General features: G+C 40.4%; 1 protein-coding gene across 2 annotated transcripts in view; it reads right to left on the bottom strand.

Moving 5' to 3' along the window:
* Window positions 1-18,779, bottom strand: part of LOC132873367 (ephrin type-A receptor 5) — a 108,566-nt gene that overhangs the window by 80,920 nt on the left and 8,867 nt on the right. The window contains exon 3 of one of the 2 annotated variants that reach the window (XM_060908857.1): window positions 14,769-15,436. In XM_060908857.1, the coding sequence (XP_060764840.1) occupies window positions 14,769-15,436 (668 nt within the window). The remainder of the gene's footprint in view (window positions 1-14,768; window positions 15,437-18,779) is intronic. The other variant, XM_060908856.1, reaches the window with a different exon arrangement.

Raw genomic sequence — 18,779 nt, 5'->3', positions numbered from 1 at the left:
TTCTAAAGAACTTCCACAGAACCTATAGGCAACCTGTAAAATGGCACCCACAGCAAACTTCTCCACTGCTCCACCTGCACTACTCAAACATTTTAACTCTTACCCACTAACACATTTATGAGAAATTGTGAGCCTTAAATCATATATCATTTCATCTCAGCCTTGTAAACTGCTTTTGTCATGCTCAACCGGGATGGCTGCTTGAGGATACGAGGCCGACCCCTCCTGCTGCTACCTGTGCCATGATGTCTCTTCAATGTCATGGTGGAGGGGAGCTCATAATGTGCTGCACAAAGGCTAATCCCTCATTAATATGCAGCTAACAGTGGTGGGCCTGACAATTAACAAGCTGGCGAGAAGCTTCATACTGTCTGCATGCTCTCTAATGCAGGACCGTTTGGGATGAAACATATCGACTGACAGGACTTGACTGAAATTACTAGAAATAACTTCAAACATGGCGGAGATGTCCAATAATTGAAACCATGGGGCTCAGATAGAAACTGAAGTGCAGAAAGTTAAAGAAAAACAATCGGTGAAAAAACAGCATTGCTAATGAAACAGCCACATAAACGCTCTGACAAATCAATTGGGTGCTAATTAGATGAGAAATCCGGTTGTACTGAATTAGGGGGACAAACAGCAAATTCTTTTTACAGATCCTTTTCAAAGGCTATATCTGTAACACTGGAGAAAATCAACCTATTATATATAACGAGAAATTAAATTATTAATTAAATCAAGTGAAATATCATAAGAGTTGGTCTTTTCATGAAATCCAATAGTACGTGGAGACACAGAGCAACATGAACTACTGCAACAAAATGATCTGGGTTATTTTTTTTTTTTTAACCAGTAAAAAGACAAACATCCTCTTTCTATGTTTAGTTTCCCTCATGTAAACTCTCCCAAAAACAAAAGCACACAAGTGGCAATGTGCAAGCTGATGATTGGCAGCATCCAGTGTTAGTCTTTGTGCTTCGCCATTGTTGGAGCTGGAATTATTTATTTTCCCTCAGTGCACTGTTTGAATAGCGGGGCGGGCCGAGCCTGATACTTGGCAACTGCAAATCCGCTATCTGAATTCCATTAAATCAATGACATGTAGTTGGAAATCTGCTAATGCACTCAATACAAGGATTCTGGCACCATCTCAGTGTCTAACACGAGCAATGCCCAGATGCTCCTCAATATTCTCCTTTTCTTTCTGCTCTAATTTTTTTTTTTTAATTCTTCATGGTTGAGAAGAAAAAAAAAGCAAAAAAATGAAAATACATTCCTAATAACTGATCTGAGATCTGCACAATTCACTCAAGGTTAAAAGGGATAGATATTTAACCTCCTTACCCATGAGCCATCTGATAAGACATGCTGATTTTTAATATTACTCAAATTATAAATAATGGAAACTGTCAAATTTTCAAAGAACTAGTTTAACTGATATGGTGTATTATTTTGCAGATCATATTATATAGTATTGCATCATATCATATAGTTCTATACAAGGCTCTCGTTTCAATACGTCAAACAATACATTCAACATAACATTCTGCATCGTAAAATATTGTTTATATTATCTTTAACAACATCTCAGAAAGGATAAGATACTACAGCACAGTGGCTCTTGGACTAAAAAAGGAATTATATTTATATTCCTTGTTTAACTATCAAAATCAGACTTGTTACCTCAGTGCTGCACTTTATTTCAAAATTAGGCTTTTTATATACACATATATATATATATATATATACACACACACACACACACACACACGGTGGTGTAGTGGTTAGCGCTGTCGCCTCACAGCAAGAAGGTCCTGGGTTCGAGCCCCGGGGCCGGCGAGGGCCTTTCTGTGTGGAGTTTGCATGTTCTCCCCGTGTCCGCGTGGGTTTCCTCCGGGTGCTCCGGTTTCCCCCACAGTCCAAAGACATGCAGGTTAGGTTAACTGGTGACTCTAAATTGACCGTAGGTGTGAGTGTGAATGGGTGTCTATGTGTCAGCCCTGTGATGACCTGGCGACTTGTCCAGGGTGTACCCCGCCTTTCGCCCGTAGTCAGCTGGGATTATATATATATATTCCTTCTCGTTTCCGGTTGAGAGTACACCGTGTGCATTCTGGCTGCTGCTTCTCACCGGAGCTTTTTATTTTTCTTTTCTTTTTTGTGTTTGTGTAGTTTGATGTTTGTTTTTGTTTGAGTGTTTTTGTCCACCGGTTGTGGTATAGCTCTAGACCCAGTCTTGGGCGTCGGTTCCCTCCAGGCCTTGGTTTGCTGTGGGTGATGCCTGTGCTTGTACTGTAGCTATGGACTGCAGTGAGCTCGTTGCTCATTTTACCATCGTGGTTGTCCAGCACTCTGTGCAGCAGTGCTTTAGTGCTTGGTGTGATGTTCCGAGCGATGCTGCTCGGTGGCGTCGCGGCGGATGTGCAGGTGGTTTGGGACATACCAGCGCTGTGCGTGGCAGTGCGTCTGTGCTCGCTTTGTGGATCCATGGCATGGTGTTCTGAGTGATGTTGCCCGGTGCCATCACGGCAGCTATGCTGGCGGTGTAGGACTTGTTTTCGTGCGCCTTTTGGTGGGACTGTGGCTGCTACACCATTGAAATAACATCCTGACCTTTATTTGGTGGACTTTTTTTTTTCGATAATTGTAAAGCGACCTTGGGTTTTGAGAAAGGCGCTATATAAATTGAAATTATTATTATTATTATTATTATTATTATTATATTAAAAAAGCCAGATTTTTTAGTCATTACATTTATAATTTCTTATTTCAAATTATTTGAATTTGTAAACATAAATGAAACAGAGAAGTAGCGATTTAATAGTGGATTAGCAGAAAATGTGATATTGATAAAATCAAGACCTTGACTATAAAATTATAAGCTTTATGTCAAAAACATTTGTTAATGTTATATACTGTGTACACACATACAATACCAGTCAAAAGTTTGGACACGCTTTCGAATTCAATGTTTTTTTCTTTATTTTTATTAATTAAAAGTCACTTCATGTCTCAAAAAGTAATGATGGATGTCGTTTCTCTTTACTTAGTCGAGCGGTTCTTGACATAATATGGATTACTACAGCTGTGGATGGAATAGGGCTGTTTACTGTAATTTTATTATTTACTGTTTGATCTCAAACGCATTAGCAAGGCAAGAAATTGCACTAATTAACTTTTGACGAGGCACCTGTTAATTGAAAAGCATTCCAAGTGACTCCCTTGTGAATCTGGTTCAGAGAATGCCAATAGTGTGCAAAGTGTCATCAAGGTCAACGCTGGTTACGCTGAAGAATCTAAATTATTGTTGTTTTTTTAACTCTTTTTGTTTACCACATAATTCCATATATGTTCTATGTGCTATTTCATAGTTTTGATGTCTTCATTATTGTTCTACAACATAGAAAATAGTCAATATACAGAACTTATGAATGAGTACGGGTGTACAGACTTTTGACTGGTACTGTGTATATACACTGAGATATTGTACGTGAGAATACTGCTGAAAAGTATAAATTATCTGCTTTGATCTTGGCTCTTAAAACTCACACGGTTGCCGAATAAACCTTTATACTTTCAACATCATAAAGTAACTAAAAGAAAGAGAAAAAAAAAAACGTCAAAGCAGTTCAGTAACCTCTTCTTGATTTTGTGTATGACATCTAGAAAAGTATGGTGTATGGATTAAATGCTTGAATAAGTGAATTGTGCATATGCAGGAATGCTAACAACTTTATTAGTTATGGAAGTGCTCAGGCTGGCTCTCTGAGGGCTGTATTTAGTACCGTTGGCCGAAAAATAAGACGAATGTGCCTGCAGCGTGCAAGCAGGGACACCGAGGCGCAGCGTTAATCAGCATGCAGTTAGAGTCAGCGTTACATAATACAGAGTGGAAACACAGCCTTGTACAGCTTCATGCTTGTGAAATAGTGTCTTTTACAGCAAAAAAGACTTTTTGCATAGAGATGATGGAACCGTGCGGGGAAAAAAGAAAAAAAAAAGATTTATTTTATTTTTTAGCTAATCATACAGACTAACACATCAAGTGTCTGGATAATGCTATCACTTTGTGATGCTTTACTATTTCCCTTTAAGACCCGCAGCTCTGCAGTGCAGTCTGAGACGCTGCTGTGAACACCAGCACATCACACACACGCTTAAGCTACGACAACTGCTTACAAATGACCTCGTAACATCCGACACCGCAGCCCTGATTAGATCAGCCCTCTGTGAAAGTGTCAAACAGTGACTAGAGTAGCAAACACTCCCCCTTTTCGCTTCATGGAGGAACTGTGATTGACACACAACTCCTGATCTTTCTTTACTCCAAATGTCCTGATTATTCTCTCCTGCTTCGCTTTAGTTTGCCTTTGTAAGATAAACTGACTGCATATTTATTTGCCTGCCTTGTGATAAAGGAAGAGAAGAAGGTGCTTCAGGGTGGGAGAGCTTCCTGACATCTCTGTCATATCTTCCTTTGGCAAGTGAAAGCGTGTGACAAGGGACTAGATCCAGTTTAACACTTCCTCCAGTAATAAATAACAGTTATGAAAATACTGAAGATCACAGATGATCAAGCTCGTTCGGGACACACTCGTTTGAATGAACCCAACCAAGCGAGGGTGTATCCGTTATTCCACCTCCTCTCTCTGTTTATTTTATTCTTCTCGATCTGCCATAATGTCCAAATCAGTCTGGCAGCTCACTCAGCTCATCACTGTCCATCTCCATGAGCTGGCATTTTCACTCTCTGCATATGACATTCTCTACCTTTAGTCATGTAGTCTGCTAACTTTGGCTAAATTTGCATTTAGTAACATTTTGTGCATTTGCAGATGACAAACATTTTCCTCTGGCTATCACATGGTAAGCCTCGTGCCTCAGGATTGCAAGGATTTGTATACCGTGTACACTACCATTCAAAAGTTTGGGGTCACTTTGAAATGTCCTTATTTTTGAAAGAAAAGCACTGTTCTTTTCAATGAAGATCACTTTAAAGGGGAACAGAGGGCAATATATAGAGTAAATATAACAATAAAACACACATTAACGAGCCTTATTCAAGACTTACAAAAGTTTTTTGTTCTAAGGTTGGAAAGTTATAGTGTTTTGAAAGTAGCTCGAGCAAACTATTTCCGCAGTTTGAACAGCCCGCCATGATATTAATTTTATCCAATCAGAATGCACGTTCATTTTCTCTGCGTAACACTCATGACGTATGTACAGTATGTGCCCAGTTGTGTTGGCTCATTGAGGTTGGGAATAGCACGTGTGAAATACCTGTTTCTGCCTCTTGCGACGATTTCGCAAGTCCACGGGTGGCGCCTATCTCATTGCAGCAAATAAATTCTGCTGGACTCGTGAGCAACTCCACGTTACATTTTCCGCACGAGCACCACGCCGTGTCACCTGCACGCAGACGCTCTGCCCCATGCTCGCCATGCCCATGGTCAGCATCAGTCTCATCCTCACCGTCATCCGAGCTTTCTTCTCTTATTTCATCACCGGAGTCGAGAGTACCTCTCCTAGGTTCAAACTGGTACCCTTCTAAGCCATAGCCTGCTTGCAGTGTGTCTTGCGGGATCTCTTCGTATGATTCGACAGAGCTGTCGCTTTCACTTGATGCGCCCGACGCCATGATTACACGCTTCTCTCCTCTATTTCGGAGAGTTCCGCTAGTGCAGTGGGTAGCGCTGACGTCACGGTCTTTTAAAAATGGCGACTCTTGTGCGGTTTAGCGTATAAAGTATTATATTTACAATTACCAAGATATTTCGTTGTTTTCTAGTATATAAATTTGATAGAATACTTAAGAATACGTTACTTTGTCACATCAGCAACTGTATATATTATATTTGGTACCCCTTTAAACTAATCAGAAATACACTCTATACATTGCTAATGTGGTAAATGACTATTCTAGCTAAATTCTACTAAATGTCTGGTTTTTGGTGCAATATCTACGGTACATAGGTGTATAGAGGCCCATTTCCAGCAATTATCACTCCAGTGTTCTAATGGTACAATGTGTTTGCTCATTGCCTCAGAAGGCTAATGGATGATTAGAAAACCCTTGTACAATCATGTTAGCACAGCTGAAAACAGTTTAGCTCTTTAGAGAAGCTATAAAACTGACCTTCCTTTGAGCAGATTGAGTTTCTGGAGCATCACATTTGTGGGGGCGATTAAATGCTCAAAATGGCCAGAAAAATGTCTTGACTATATTTTCTATCCATTTTACAACTTATGGTGGGAAATAAAAGTGTGACTTTTCATGGAAAACACAAAATTGTCTGGGTGACCCCAAACTTTTGAACGGTAGTGTATACCTTCCAAATAATCTGTTGGCATGGAGGTGGCGTCTGATGGAGACTTGAGAAGACTTTACCAAGACTTTACTTTTTACTTGTAATTCACCAAAAGTGATCCTTGGGGATTTTTTTTTTTTTTTGCCTCTCTTTATTGTACGTGGGGGAAAAATACACTTGGGTCCTCTTCCAGGCAAGTTTGTAACAGTTCCATTTAGTGTCCACTTTATTTTCATTTTTTTTAAATTGCCCTAACTACAGAAATTGACATTTTCAGCTGAGCAGCTATTTAATATATAGCTATTATATAATCATTCCCTGACTGATGAAGGTCAACAAACTTCTCCCTTATTTGTTTTGTGTGTTCTCTTCTCTTTCCCATGTTGATGGATGACTATATAGATAACTACGGTGGCCGGGAAATCTTCTTCATCCAGGAAGGATGGGGGTTGGAAAAACAGACCATCTGTTAAATCAAGTCTGTGGATATGTATGGTTGGGTTTCATGGATCACTCTGCCTGTGCTCATGCTACAGATTTCATAAATGCGTAGTAATGCTAATAAAGTGGGGAGTCAAACTCTCGTGGTTACCAGAGGACTAACTCCCAAAGTTACCCTAGCTGTATAGGCGAGAGGCCGAGGGCTATGGAAACGGAGATCGGCGCCACCCAGTGAGCCTGACTGTATGGCGCAGGAAGGACTTTAGACTTTTTAATGCTACTGAAGTTAAATGTAAGCCTCAGATGCATGTGGCCCATTCTGTAATTGCGGGTAAATTTCAAGTGTTGACTACGGTGGCCGGGAAGTGCAAAACAAAATGACAAAATGTGAAACACTTACATTTTATAAAACAAAATTACATTAGCAAAACACTTTTACCAAGGACAAAACAAATTTAGATTAGATTAGATAGAACTTTATTGATCCCTTTGGGAGGGTTCCCTCAGGGAAATTAAGATAAGATTTACAACTTAGAAAACAAATTGACAAGACCGGAAACACTTTTACGAGCGCTGAGAGAAATTTACAAGTGGAGGAACACTTTTAGCAGTCCCGAAACAAATTTACAAACGGAAATCTTCACAGAAGGGTAATGTACCAAATGCTGCAAGCAACCCGGAGGTGATAGAGTAAGCGGTCAATTCGTATTGTCTTCTATGAAGTTCATGGTGATGTAACCTTGACTGTGACCGAATGATGTTTTGCCCCTTTTGTGGAAAACACATAAACCGCTTAATGCAGTTTGTGTGAACGGGCTCTAGCATTTTTAAAGGACACAGACCAGACAGAAGGACCAAGTGTATTCCATTGGCTGTGTCCGAAATCACTCACTCATTCACTACTCCCTACTCACTATATAGGGAATTCTATATAGAGGACTATATAGTGAGTAGTGAGTGATTTTGGACACAGGGAACACGAATTGACCACTGACTCCATCACTTCCCGGCCACTGTACTTCCGGGTCGCTTGCGGCATTTGGTACATTCCCCTTCCGTGAAGATTTTCATTTGTAAATTTGTTTCGGGACTGGTAAAAGTGTTCCGCCACTTCTAAATTTGTCTCAGCGCTCGTAAAAGTGTTTCCGGTCTTGTCAATTTATTTTCTAAGTTGTAAATTTGTTTTGTCCTCGGTAAAAGTGTTTTGCTAATCTAATTTTGTTTTATAAAATGTAAGTGTTTCACATTTTGTCATTTTGTTTTGCACTTCCTGGCCACCCTAGATAACTATAGATAAGTGTTCACTATAATTTCCAGGGGTGCTAATAATAGTACACGCCAAAAAATTTAAAACTGAATTGGAGGAGAAAATTACTGAATACTAGTGAAATTATCTTGCTGCACGGACAGGTATTTTTACTTGATAAGACATCTTAGAATAAGTTGGTTGCAATCTAGGACTAGGTTTAATAATCTCAGAATTGGTGTTTTGTATTCTTCTAATAGGAAATACTAGATCGTTTCAACTATTTTGGAGATATTTTCACTTGCTAAGATACAATTTTTTGCAGTGTGGCACGTGTTTTTATTGAAAATAATTATTCCTTAATGAGGGACTTGTTTTTCTCTGTCTGAATTTATTTCAATTAACTCTTTCACCACTGTAGATCACTATTCCGGTCTTATTGTAGTAGAGAAACCCTTTCAGGAAAAAGTTAGGCAGCGGTGAAAGGGTTAAAGGTTGGATTTTTCTCATTTTTTCAGTGTGAGATGAAGCGACTTCACCAAAACGTGGATTTTTTCTAACCCTTTTTACTGATCTTTACAAGGGGTGCCAATCATCGTGAAGTGCGGTGTAAATATGCTGTCACATTGAGGTTAAACATGATAAAGATGACGTCGATAATAACTATTATTATTATTATATCTTTCACATGCTTTGGGAAAGCTATACGGAAATTTTCAGCCATTGACTTGCTGTTTTTTTGCTGAAGGTATGATGATATACTCATTTATTTTACTTAGTTTGTATTAACGCACTTATCTAGCAAACAAGTAAATAATGTTTCTGGGAAAACACATCACAGGACTGGGAAGCACACTGAAGCTTTGAATTGGGCCCAATTAAAACCTATATTATATCGCCACTTGGCTATCTCCTGAATTTATGATTTGTCCACCCTGTCAAGGAATAGTTGTAGTTGTGAAAGAAATTAGCTAAAGCAGTTTAGAGACAGAGGTACGCACTTTGTCTTAACCGAAACACCTGAAAAAGGAGTTTTCAGAACTGAAAGGCAACATGATTGACAGGTGACTAGAGACGCCTTGTCCTGATTATTTGGATTCACAGTCGGTGGTCCACATTGTTTGTTTTTCTTCCATTTATAAAGCCTGGGTTGCCACAGAGGCTGGACGTAGACAGATATTTTTATGTTTTATAGTATATTTTATAAAATCAGTCACTTTATCCATCATTACACACAGCCCTTACCAGGTGTAAAAAAAAAAAAAAAATACTTAAATGTAATACTGCCCTGTGTTGATCACATGGTCACTGGTATGATTAAATAAAATAAATCCGATCTGGGGCAGCCATGGCCTGAAGGTTACGGAAGCAGCATTGGGCCCAAAGGATCGCCAGTTCAATTCCCAGGCCCGGCAGGAAAAACATGAGGGGAGTTGAGGGAATGAACAGCACTTTCCCCTCCTATGGCTGAAATGCCCTTGAGCAAGGCACCTAACCAACTACTCCCTGGGTGCTGGAGCATCGCTACTCACTGCTCTAGGTATGTGTATATGCTCATTGCTCACTTGTGTACATGTGTGTTCACTCTTTCAAATGGATTAAATGCAGAGGAGGAATTTCACTGTGCTTGAGTGTATGTACATGTGATGAAGATAAAGGCTTCTTCTTCTAAATAGTTATAGGTATCCAAGTCAATATTAGTTGTGATGCACCCAAATATTTTCAGCTTAAAAAGTTGTGAAAAAAAATGGCAAAATATATGAAAATTCAAATCAAAAGAGTTGTACTGTTTTTCTTTTTAAAGATTAAACACAGGAACCTTTGTAAATAATTTCACTGCAAAAAAACTTAAAACTGAATTTGAGGATAAATTTGAGGAGAAAATTCCTTAATCTTGCTGCATGGACAGATAATTTTACTTGACCAGACATCTTGGAATAAATAGGTTACAATCTAGAACTAGTTTTAATAATCTCGAGGTGGTGTCTTGTTTTCTTCTACACTGCAAAAATGATATCTTAACAAGTTAGAATATCTTGAATATAGTTGAAACCATCTAGCATTTCCTATTAGAAGAATACAAGACACCAACTCTGAGATTATTAAAACTAGTTCTAGATTGTAACCAACTTATTCCAAGATGTCTTGTCAAGTAAAATTCTCTGTCCATGCAGCAAGATAATTTCACTAGTATTAAGGAATTTTCTCCTCAAATTCAGTTTTCAGGTTTTTTTGCAGTGTTCAGACGCCGCAGATCTCTGTTTTCTTCTTAAACATTTTCAGAGTGGCACATTTTTCAGTGTTAGAATAGTGGCTTTTGTTATTTGCTATAAAATATGCTAATCTGATGCTTTGGCTTGTTTTGGCTCAATTAGTTTTTTTTTTATCAATTAGTCAAAAACAAAAAGTTATTTCAATATAAATTACACTGCAAAAAATAAAAATCTTAGGAAGTTTATTTGTCTATTTTCAAGTCAAAACATCTAGCCACCCTTATTATAAGACGTAATTGCCCAACAAGCAAAACCTCATTTAGCTAGAAAGGCTAGTTTTTAGACAGTCCATCTTGAAAATCTTGTATAGACAAAATGTCTTGAAAAAGTCTTATTTGGAGCACCTTTGAAAATAAAACAAGTTTTTTTTTTAAACAAGTAAGTACATTTTGGACATTTGTCAAATGCGGTTCATCTTGTTTCAAGAAAAAAAAAACAAAGTATGCTTGTTTTGGGAATAAATGAACTTTACTGAAATCTTTGAATCTTTCATTACAATTCAACTCCACCTTACATATCCTAAGTTTACTGCGACTGTTTTCTCAGTCATTCAGAGTGAGCTCCTTCTAGATGCTGTACAGACTCTAGACCAGACAAGTGCCTTCAAAAAGGCTATGAGTGAGTGGAGGGCGTTTTAGTGAGGGCTTTTTCGAATGCTGTGAGTTAAGTTCAGTGTTTGTTTGTTTGGTTGGTTGGTTGGTTGGTTGGGGTTTTTTTGTGCCTGATCTTGTAAACCCCTCGTACACATGAATAGTCATTTATTGCACTGTTGCTTTGGCGTTGTGTAAGCACTGTAAGTCAAAATGCGTAGACTTTTTTTTTTTTGGTGCCTGAGGTCCTGGGGAAGTGGAATCTTAAGAGATGTTTTAATGTTTGAATGTTGAAATGGGAAAAAAAATAAACTTGTTGCAATGCTACACGTGTCGTCAAGTTGATTCAAGATAGTCTCTGGGCTCATATCTAGAGTATTTTACTAATTACAGGTCACAAAAGGAGAATCTTTTAAGCTAGCAATGCTTAGTTGTAGAATTTAACAATCCTAATATTAGTATATTTATCTTAAATTCAGTTTTTACTCCTAAGACTTTGTCATGAATTTAAGTGAAATACCCTTAAAATGAAATAAATAAAAATGACTTGAATGGCTAAATGTAAGAAGTACGATCTTGTTATAAGAACTATTTTGATTATTTTGAGTTAATCAGATCTCGCATAAAAAGTTCCCCAATCTTATTTTGGAATTATTTCATCTAAAAACAGGTTAGATTTTTCATCTTACTTTAAGAAATCTTACCAAGTCAAATTTGACTAGTTCCATTGGCAGATTTTTTTCACCTGATTCAAGCAAATATGCTTTGTTTTAATCTTTTATTTCTTATTTTTGAAAGGCCATTTTTTGCAGTGTATGCACTGGTATGAAAAAGGTTTCTGGTTTGTTTCTTAGGTGTCCAGTACTGAATGCATGACTGAACTTTAGGGATTTTTTTTTTTTTAAATAAAATCTGAGAAGTACTGAATTATTCACGTAAGCACCTGTTTAAAATTCAGTTTAGCCAAGTCCAATGATGAAAATACAAATGCATTTAGAAATAGTCTTCAAAAATGACTCAGTGACCTCTGTTTCTGTGTTCTGGATATAAAGTGTCTGTGGATGGCGTCAGATTTGTTGGTCCATAAACAGAAAGCTTTTGCTCGCACTCGCAGAAGGACCCTTGGGAGTGCAAGTTGGCCACTGAGTGGAAATGTGACCTATATTCCTGTAAGGGCATAAAACGGAACACTACACCAAAGAGAAGTCACGTCGTCATCCATCAACAGTCAGTAGTACTCCATCATCCAAATCAGACAGGCATATATAAAAAAAAAAGCCATGCTATAAAACTGACATTTCTGGGTGTTCATGATTTGGAGGTTAATTTTTTTATGGATGCTACAATTGAGTGTATTCCCCAAGCTGTCTCGACCGTACCGTACCTATCAGGTACTGACTGAGCTTAGATGAATGAGACACGGCTTCTGTAAATCAGACAGGGCAGGAGTATGAGTGGAATTTAAATATGTACACCTTTTCCTTCCCTTTGGACTTGTCATCATCTTCCTGTGTTACTCTACACAATTTAAACCGTCATGAGTTCTTCTCTCAATCTAATTATATTGCTCTTATTCAAGTAGCAACCAGGATGTAATCAGGATGTTTCCCTGAAGAGCATGTGGCTCCTCTCTTGTGCATCTCTGGTGGATTCTGCTCTTGTGTTTACAGTCATTTTGTAATTGCATGCAACAATCCTGTGAATAAGGAGTGGCACCGTGTATACTCCTTCTGCTTGTTCGTCTCATTAGGAATGGGATTGTAACACTCTCTCGCTTCATGCCTGCTGAATGGGGGGCCGTCCCACACACGATTGGGCAAAATTCATTTTCAATGCATTGCTGCCTTGTCTGCACGTGACCTGGGCAACCGTACAAAAAGCCGCAGCTTTCAGTGCAGGGCCAATGGGCATTCCCTTAGGAAGGCTCAATGGAAATTAATTCACGCAGAAATATCACACCGTGCTCCAGAGGAAAAAAAAAAAGGGCGGGGGGGGGAGAGAAAAAAGTCTTATCGCAAAGCACCAACTCAGAAACCAGACAAAAGGAGCAATCTGTGGAAAGGAGGAAAAGGGACAGAAGAGGAAGGGCCCGTGTCGTTCACAGGACACATCGCCCTCCTCCATCGCTGGAGCGTGTAAGCATCGCTTCTCTCCTATCTTCTCCTTTGCTCTGCCATCCCTCTCTATCCCTCAGTCCCAGCCATCATTATAGCCTCCAGCTCCGGGTGGGGGCTGCGGGGGAGGCTGATCACCAGTGTGGCTTGTAGGAAAGAGAGAAGCACCTGATGTCGCACTGGAGGATAAATGATTAAATGCCTGCAGAACAGGAGTGAGACCGAAAGAAAGACAGTATTTGCAAGTGTGTGTGTGTGTGTGTGTGAGAGAGAGAGAGAGAGAGAGAGAGAGAGATGGCTGGGATGGCTGCACAGCCCTGTGTGTGTGTGTGTGTGTGTGTGTGTGTGTGTGTGTGTGTGTGTGTAGGAGAGAGAAGTGAATTGCTGGGGTTCCATCATCACATGGCACACTGAGCAGCCAGCACTGATAATCTATGAGTGGCTCGAGGAAGAGGCTGAATTAAGGGCACTGCTGAATTACTGCAGGCACGAGACACACTACAGATGACTGCATGGGAACTACTTTGTATGCCATAACTACTAGATTTGCTCCTAAAAATGAGTGTCACCCCGTTTTCTGCACGGTGTCGTTCACGTCTAAGGAATGATGAGAAAAGGCGCAACATGCTCATCAGCTGTGAAAACTCTAAAGCCGGCTTTCATCCTCCTCCTGCAGTGTGTCTGGCTCACGTTGGGGGAAAGTGTAAAAATTTTATATCTCTGAATGTCAAAAGACTGAGGAGAAGTCTCCAGTTGCCATAGAAACCAAAATGAGGATGTACTGTATTTATCGACTCCAGACACGGATGGGGGGGAAAACAAAGTTGAGTTTCCGTTGTATGAAACGTCTATAAAAATACAAGGTACGATGGTATCTCACAGGAGTGTCTCTACAAACAGGAAAACACCAGCGGAAAGAGCACAGAGAGGATGCTGCAAACATTTGAGAGAGTGTATGACTCTATCAATGATGATGCTTCTTCAGGACATGGAAAGCAACGTCTACAGCAGTTCTGTCAACACGCAGGTCAAAGATGCATGATTCAGTAAAACTACTAGAGTCTTTTACATACCCGTGAAACTCAGAAAGCCAAAATTCCACTGATGATTTCAAAACGAACTGACGCAAACTGTCTTTGCTCAACTGTCTCGCTCGAGGCAAGAAAGGAGTAAGCATTTCTAAAAATAATGATTTAAACTGGGTCAAAGCCTTTTCCATCAGCCTGCAAAGACTAACATCTTGATATACGGGATTCATGTTTTCAGGGAAGAGTCTTGATCCTAATAATTGCCTCTGTGATGCCTTTTGTTCACCATAATGGCAAATACAGCCTGAAACAAAGCAGGGTGCTGTGAGGTCTGGGCTATTGTGCTGTCCAGATTCTATGATTCATCGCAGGAGTCACTGTGCCCTCCGCCAGCTGTTAGATAGTCAACCCATCACACACACACACACACACACACACCTCTTCTCCTTCTCATCTCATCACTCCCTCCAACCACTGAGCCATGCAAAGAGTTTCTAATAAGATTGGCAATATTCACAACACTACTCCTCTTCAAATGTCCTACATAAATCTCTTTTTGTTTCAATGACCTATAAATCGCGTGGCACACGACTACACTGGGATCGGGTTAAGAATCTGAGCTGAATGTCACTGCACTCCCTGGCTACACAAAGGGCGTGGACACTCTTCAACGTCCGTGACATTCATAGGCTTGGTTCAAGGAGGAACGTTGAACATGCCGTGCCATTTGCCAGCCTGCATTTGCATAATAATGAAGATGTTCACCAACCTTGACAGGAACCATTAACTTCCTCATGGCCTGCTTGGCACATGCACCTCCCGATGGGCACCAGCCACTCCCCCTCGGCACTGCAGTGCATTCTGGGAAGCTCTTCGGCCACCGAGTTATTGACGCAGGTCCCCAACACCTCCAGAAGCTGAGAAGAGTCTGACCCGGTAATGGTATCTGGGAAGACGGCCAAGTTCTTCACCACTGTGGGACACTTTTTGTAAAAGACCCGCACAGATACGAGGGCGATGCAGGCTCCCAGGTCTTGGAAGGCCAGGTAGAAGCCTTTCTTAGTGAGAGGTCCGACATCTCTTACTTCGGTGTTTAGTTTCATCACTCGGTCACCCAGATCCAGCTCAGTGAAGCTTTCATCGGCTGCGATGGTGTCGATCTTCGTGTACTGGCTTTCGCGGATGTTCCTGTCGTCGTCGTCATTGGACTCGTAGTAGTAGACGTTGAAAGTCTCTTTACAGGTGCCTAAGCCGCCAGGCAGGCTGTTACAGTCCCTCAGAGTGAACTTGAGCTCCACGAACACTCGCTGAGCGCCTTCGTTGAGGATCCAGCTCGTCTGAAGCCAGTTGTTCTGGTTGTGCTCCATCACTCTACACACCTGATACGTGTGAATTGGGGCATAGTTTTCATCCACCTCTCCAATTTCTTCCCACTGTCAAAAGGACAGAGAAAATTAAATTGTAATTCTGTTGAAACGACAGATAGTATTCATTTGCAATTGGGTAAATACAATTCATAGTATATAAGCAATTGCATGCTTCATGAATTATGTTTTTGGGATAAGAACTGCACAATAGAAGCAGATTATAATACCAGATTATACTGGTTTCCATTCTACCATAACATTTGAAGACAACAGAGCTATTACTTTTTTATTCTGTCTTGTGCTCTCAACCAGAAAACACCCATAACAACATGTCAGGCAGCTGAGAGATTGGAAAAACAATGCTACTTGTAATACACAGTCAGGGAAACTATAACATGGCAGTTAACATGGCAGACCTCTAAAATGTAGCCCAAGGGCCCATACAGGCCTTTGTGTTCATCAAATTTCCAATCAATGACCACTGTGATCCTCCCGAGGCATCGCATTACCACTGGGCAGGGACCAAAGTGACACTCGCTGGAACATGCAGAACTGTGCACTAAGTTGAACGGCCCAACGCAAGAGCAGTGCAACTGTAGCACCGAGGATTCATTCATCTCACGCAACTATTTTTGTCTCTGACAAAGTAGAGGCTGCAAACATTGGATCACAGTAGATACGTTACTCATTGGGCACACGGCACATTGTAAGCCAAACAAAGCGCCATCCCAGTTGGAGCCAGCGACTACTTCTGCAGTTAAATTCCAGTCAGACGAGCCCTCTTGACCACATGTGCTGAGCTGTGGCCCTAGCTCGAGGCTTAACTGAGCTAATTGCGTTGGGAGTGTGTTACCAGAGCTGCATGAAAAGAGCAGAGCTGCAGGCTCTGAACTTTTCATTCTGATCGCATGAGCATGACTTTTCATGCTGTTCTCAAGAGTATTCCAGTGCCATCACCCCCCCCCAAAAAAAAAAATCTATCCATGTACCTTGACTTCCTTTGCATTGGAGAGTTGGAAAGTACATGAGCAGCACAATTCCCACAAAGAACATGCGCAGTTCAGCACATTACTGTAGCTTTACTGTGGTTCTGCCTGGTATTTAAATACAACAGTGCCACAAGAGCAAAGTAGTTTACTGGAAAATGCACTTTCAAATAATAAGATTTAAAAAAAAAAACATAAATAAAGTCCAGCTTTAAAATGCATCTCCATAGGTGAACACATAATGGCAGCATTGACACATTACCCTGGCTATTTTTCATGCATGTTCCGACTGTATCCTCTATTACTCCACTTATAGTCTAACCACATTTCCCCCTGTCAAGGTGGACCATAAATGTGGTTCAGAAAACACATTAGCAGCACTCTTTTTTTCAGGCTCTGTTCACGGCAAATTTCCATTTCATTCCAGGCAGCCAAATGTCCACATAATGTGGTTTGAAGCTCACTCAGCCATAAATGATTATATTCCTCTAATAAACACAAGAGTCCTTTCAGATGGGTCACGTTAATGCACCAAGCAGAAGGGGGTGATGGTATGGGGGGGGACGCTTATAAAAATCTCAGTGAACCACAGCAAATAGGATCCTTTCATATTTCCATAATGTGCTGTTGTTAGCTTGGTCATGATATGCAGATACTGACAAAGCCACTGCAACACTGTAAAAATAAAAACAAACAAGTAAGGACGAAGATGGCACAAGTCTGCAGTAGACACCCATTCTAATTAAAAAGTACACCTGACTATGAGAAGGATGAAGCTTAAATATTGACAATCCTGGTTAAAATGGCTGAGGAACTTTTATGTCTATGTTCAGGGTGCATGTTTGGGTCTGCTTCTTTTCTTCTTCCTCTTTTACGCATGCCGCCATGGCTCATGACAGCCCATAAAATTTTTGACCTTTTATGAAATTTTGCACACTGAATTAATTAGTCTAGTCCCAAGTCTTCTCTCCTCTGCTGCGTCACTGGGCAGCATAAAACACTCAGAGCAAAGCACCATCTGCCCTCTTCCACATACATGAACTCACAGATGTCCACAATTGGCTATTGTGAATGACAGTAGAGAGATTATGCGATCCCTTCCACCCAGACGGCATGGCCAGTTTTGTTCTCTCTCTTTCGTTCTCTTTACTCTCAATCACGGATATCCGTTGCATTGACAGGATTCAAGCTCACAATCAATTTACTGTTGCACCACCCGAGTGCCTTCTAACAACGTTTTCCCCTTACCAACAGCACGGGCACCCTTCACGGGAAACGAGTAAAAATTAATATATAAAAAGAATAATACAGGGTTAGTCAAAATTATGTTAACACTTAAATGGTAGAAACCATTTATTCACAAAACATACATCATATGTGCAAGATGATTTACAGGACGGTCTCAATCTGTTCACCATCGTGTTCAACACACAAAAACCAGCGAGCTACAGTACCGTTTAAAGAATAATAAAAATAAAAAATAATCCATTAGTGTTGACATAATTTTGACTAACCCTGCACTGTACATGCAGTAATTTATATTTTGAGCTCATGCATATAAATCGCTCAGGACAAAATGTAACAAGATTAAGAAACATAAAAACTAAAATTAAATAAAAATGTAATATTTCTTTAAATTGAAGACATTTCATGTTAAAACCCTGTGGAATACCGAGCATTTCTAGTTATATGAACAAGAAAGAAACATGTGGAGTGTCCAGGCTTGAAAGGGCCTTATTGTACTTTCACATGGGAATGGTTATCACTTACAGCAAATCTGCTTTTAGTGAAGCTGGCGAGTGCAGAGGCACTTCAACACTTCAGGCACAATTTAAAAAAAAAAAAAAGTGTTTGAACCATCATCATCCTCTGCTCTCAACTCTTCCAAATCCCCAAACCTCCTTTCTAGCGAGTCTCCCGCTGAGGTGCTCTCTCTGTTCCCTCACCTCCACTAACCCACCCCACTTATTTGCAACCGCTTTTTACCCTGCGAAGTGTCAATTCTCCCTGTGTGAGCTCTTGTGTGCCTTAAGCACAAATTTACCCAAGCACTTCAATCTCTGCTGGCATTGGCCCTTTCTCCCGGAGTGTAGAATGCACACCATGCAGAGAGGGAGAGGGCAAAAGCACTCAAGCCACCATGCACAACCTGCTGACTTTGAATCAATAACTAGTCATTACCTCCCATTTCCCAATGACCGTTACTAAGACACCTAGCTAACCCCTGTCACTGACGACTACCATTCAGCAAGGGAGGAGCTATATAGACCTGATGAGCATGGGTAAAACTCACTCCCTGTGGTTACAACGTGTGCGCGCGCGCATGAGAGAGAGAGAGAAACTGAGCCTTTCCAAGTGGCTTTGAAGCCAAGGCATGATGATCCTCTACTAAGGGTCACATAAATGTCTTTTGGCTTTTTCTG

The sequence above is a fragment of the Neoarius graeffei genome, chromosome 25, assembly GCF_027579695.1.
Source record: "Neoarius graeffei isolate fNeoGra1 chromosome 25, fNeoGra1.pri, whole genome shotgun sequence".
In the NCBI taxonomy this organism is placed as follows: Eukaryota; Metazoa; Chordata; class Actinopteri; order Siluriformes; family Ariidae; genus Neoarius; species Neoarius graeffei.
The sequence above is the reverse complement of the archived record's forward strand: the minus strand, read 5'-3'. Positions and strand labels throughout refer to the sequence as shown.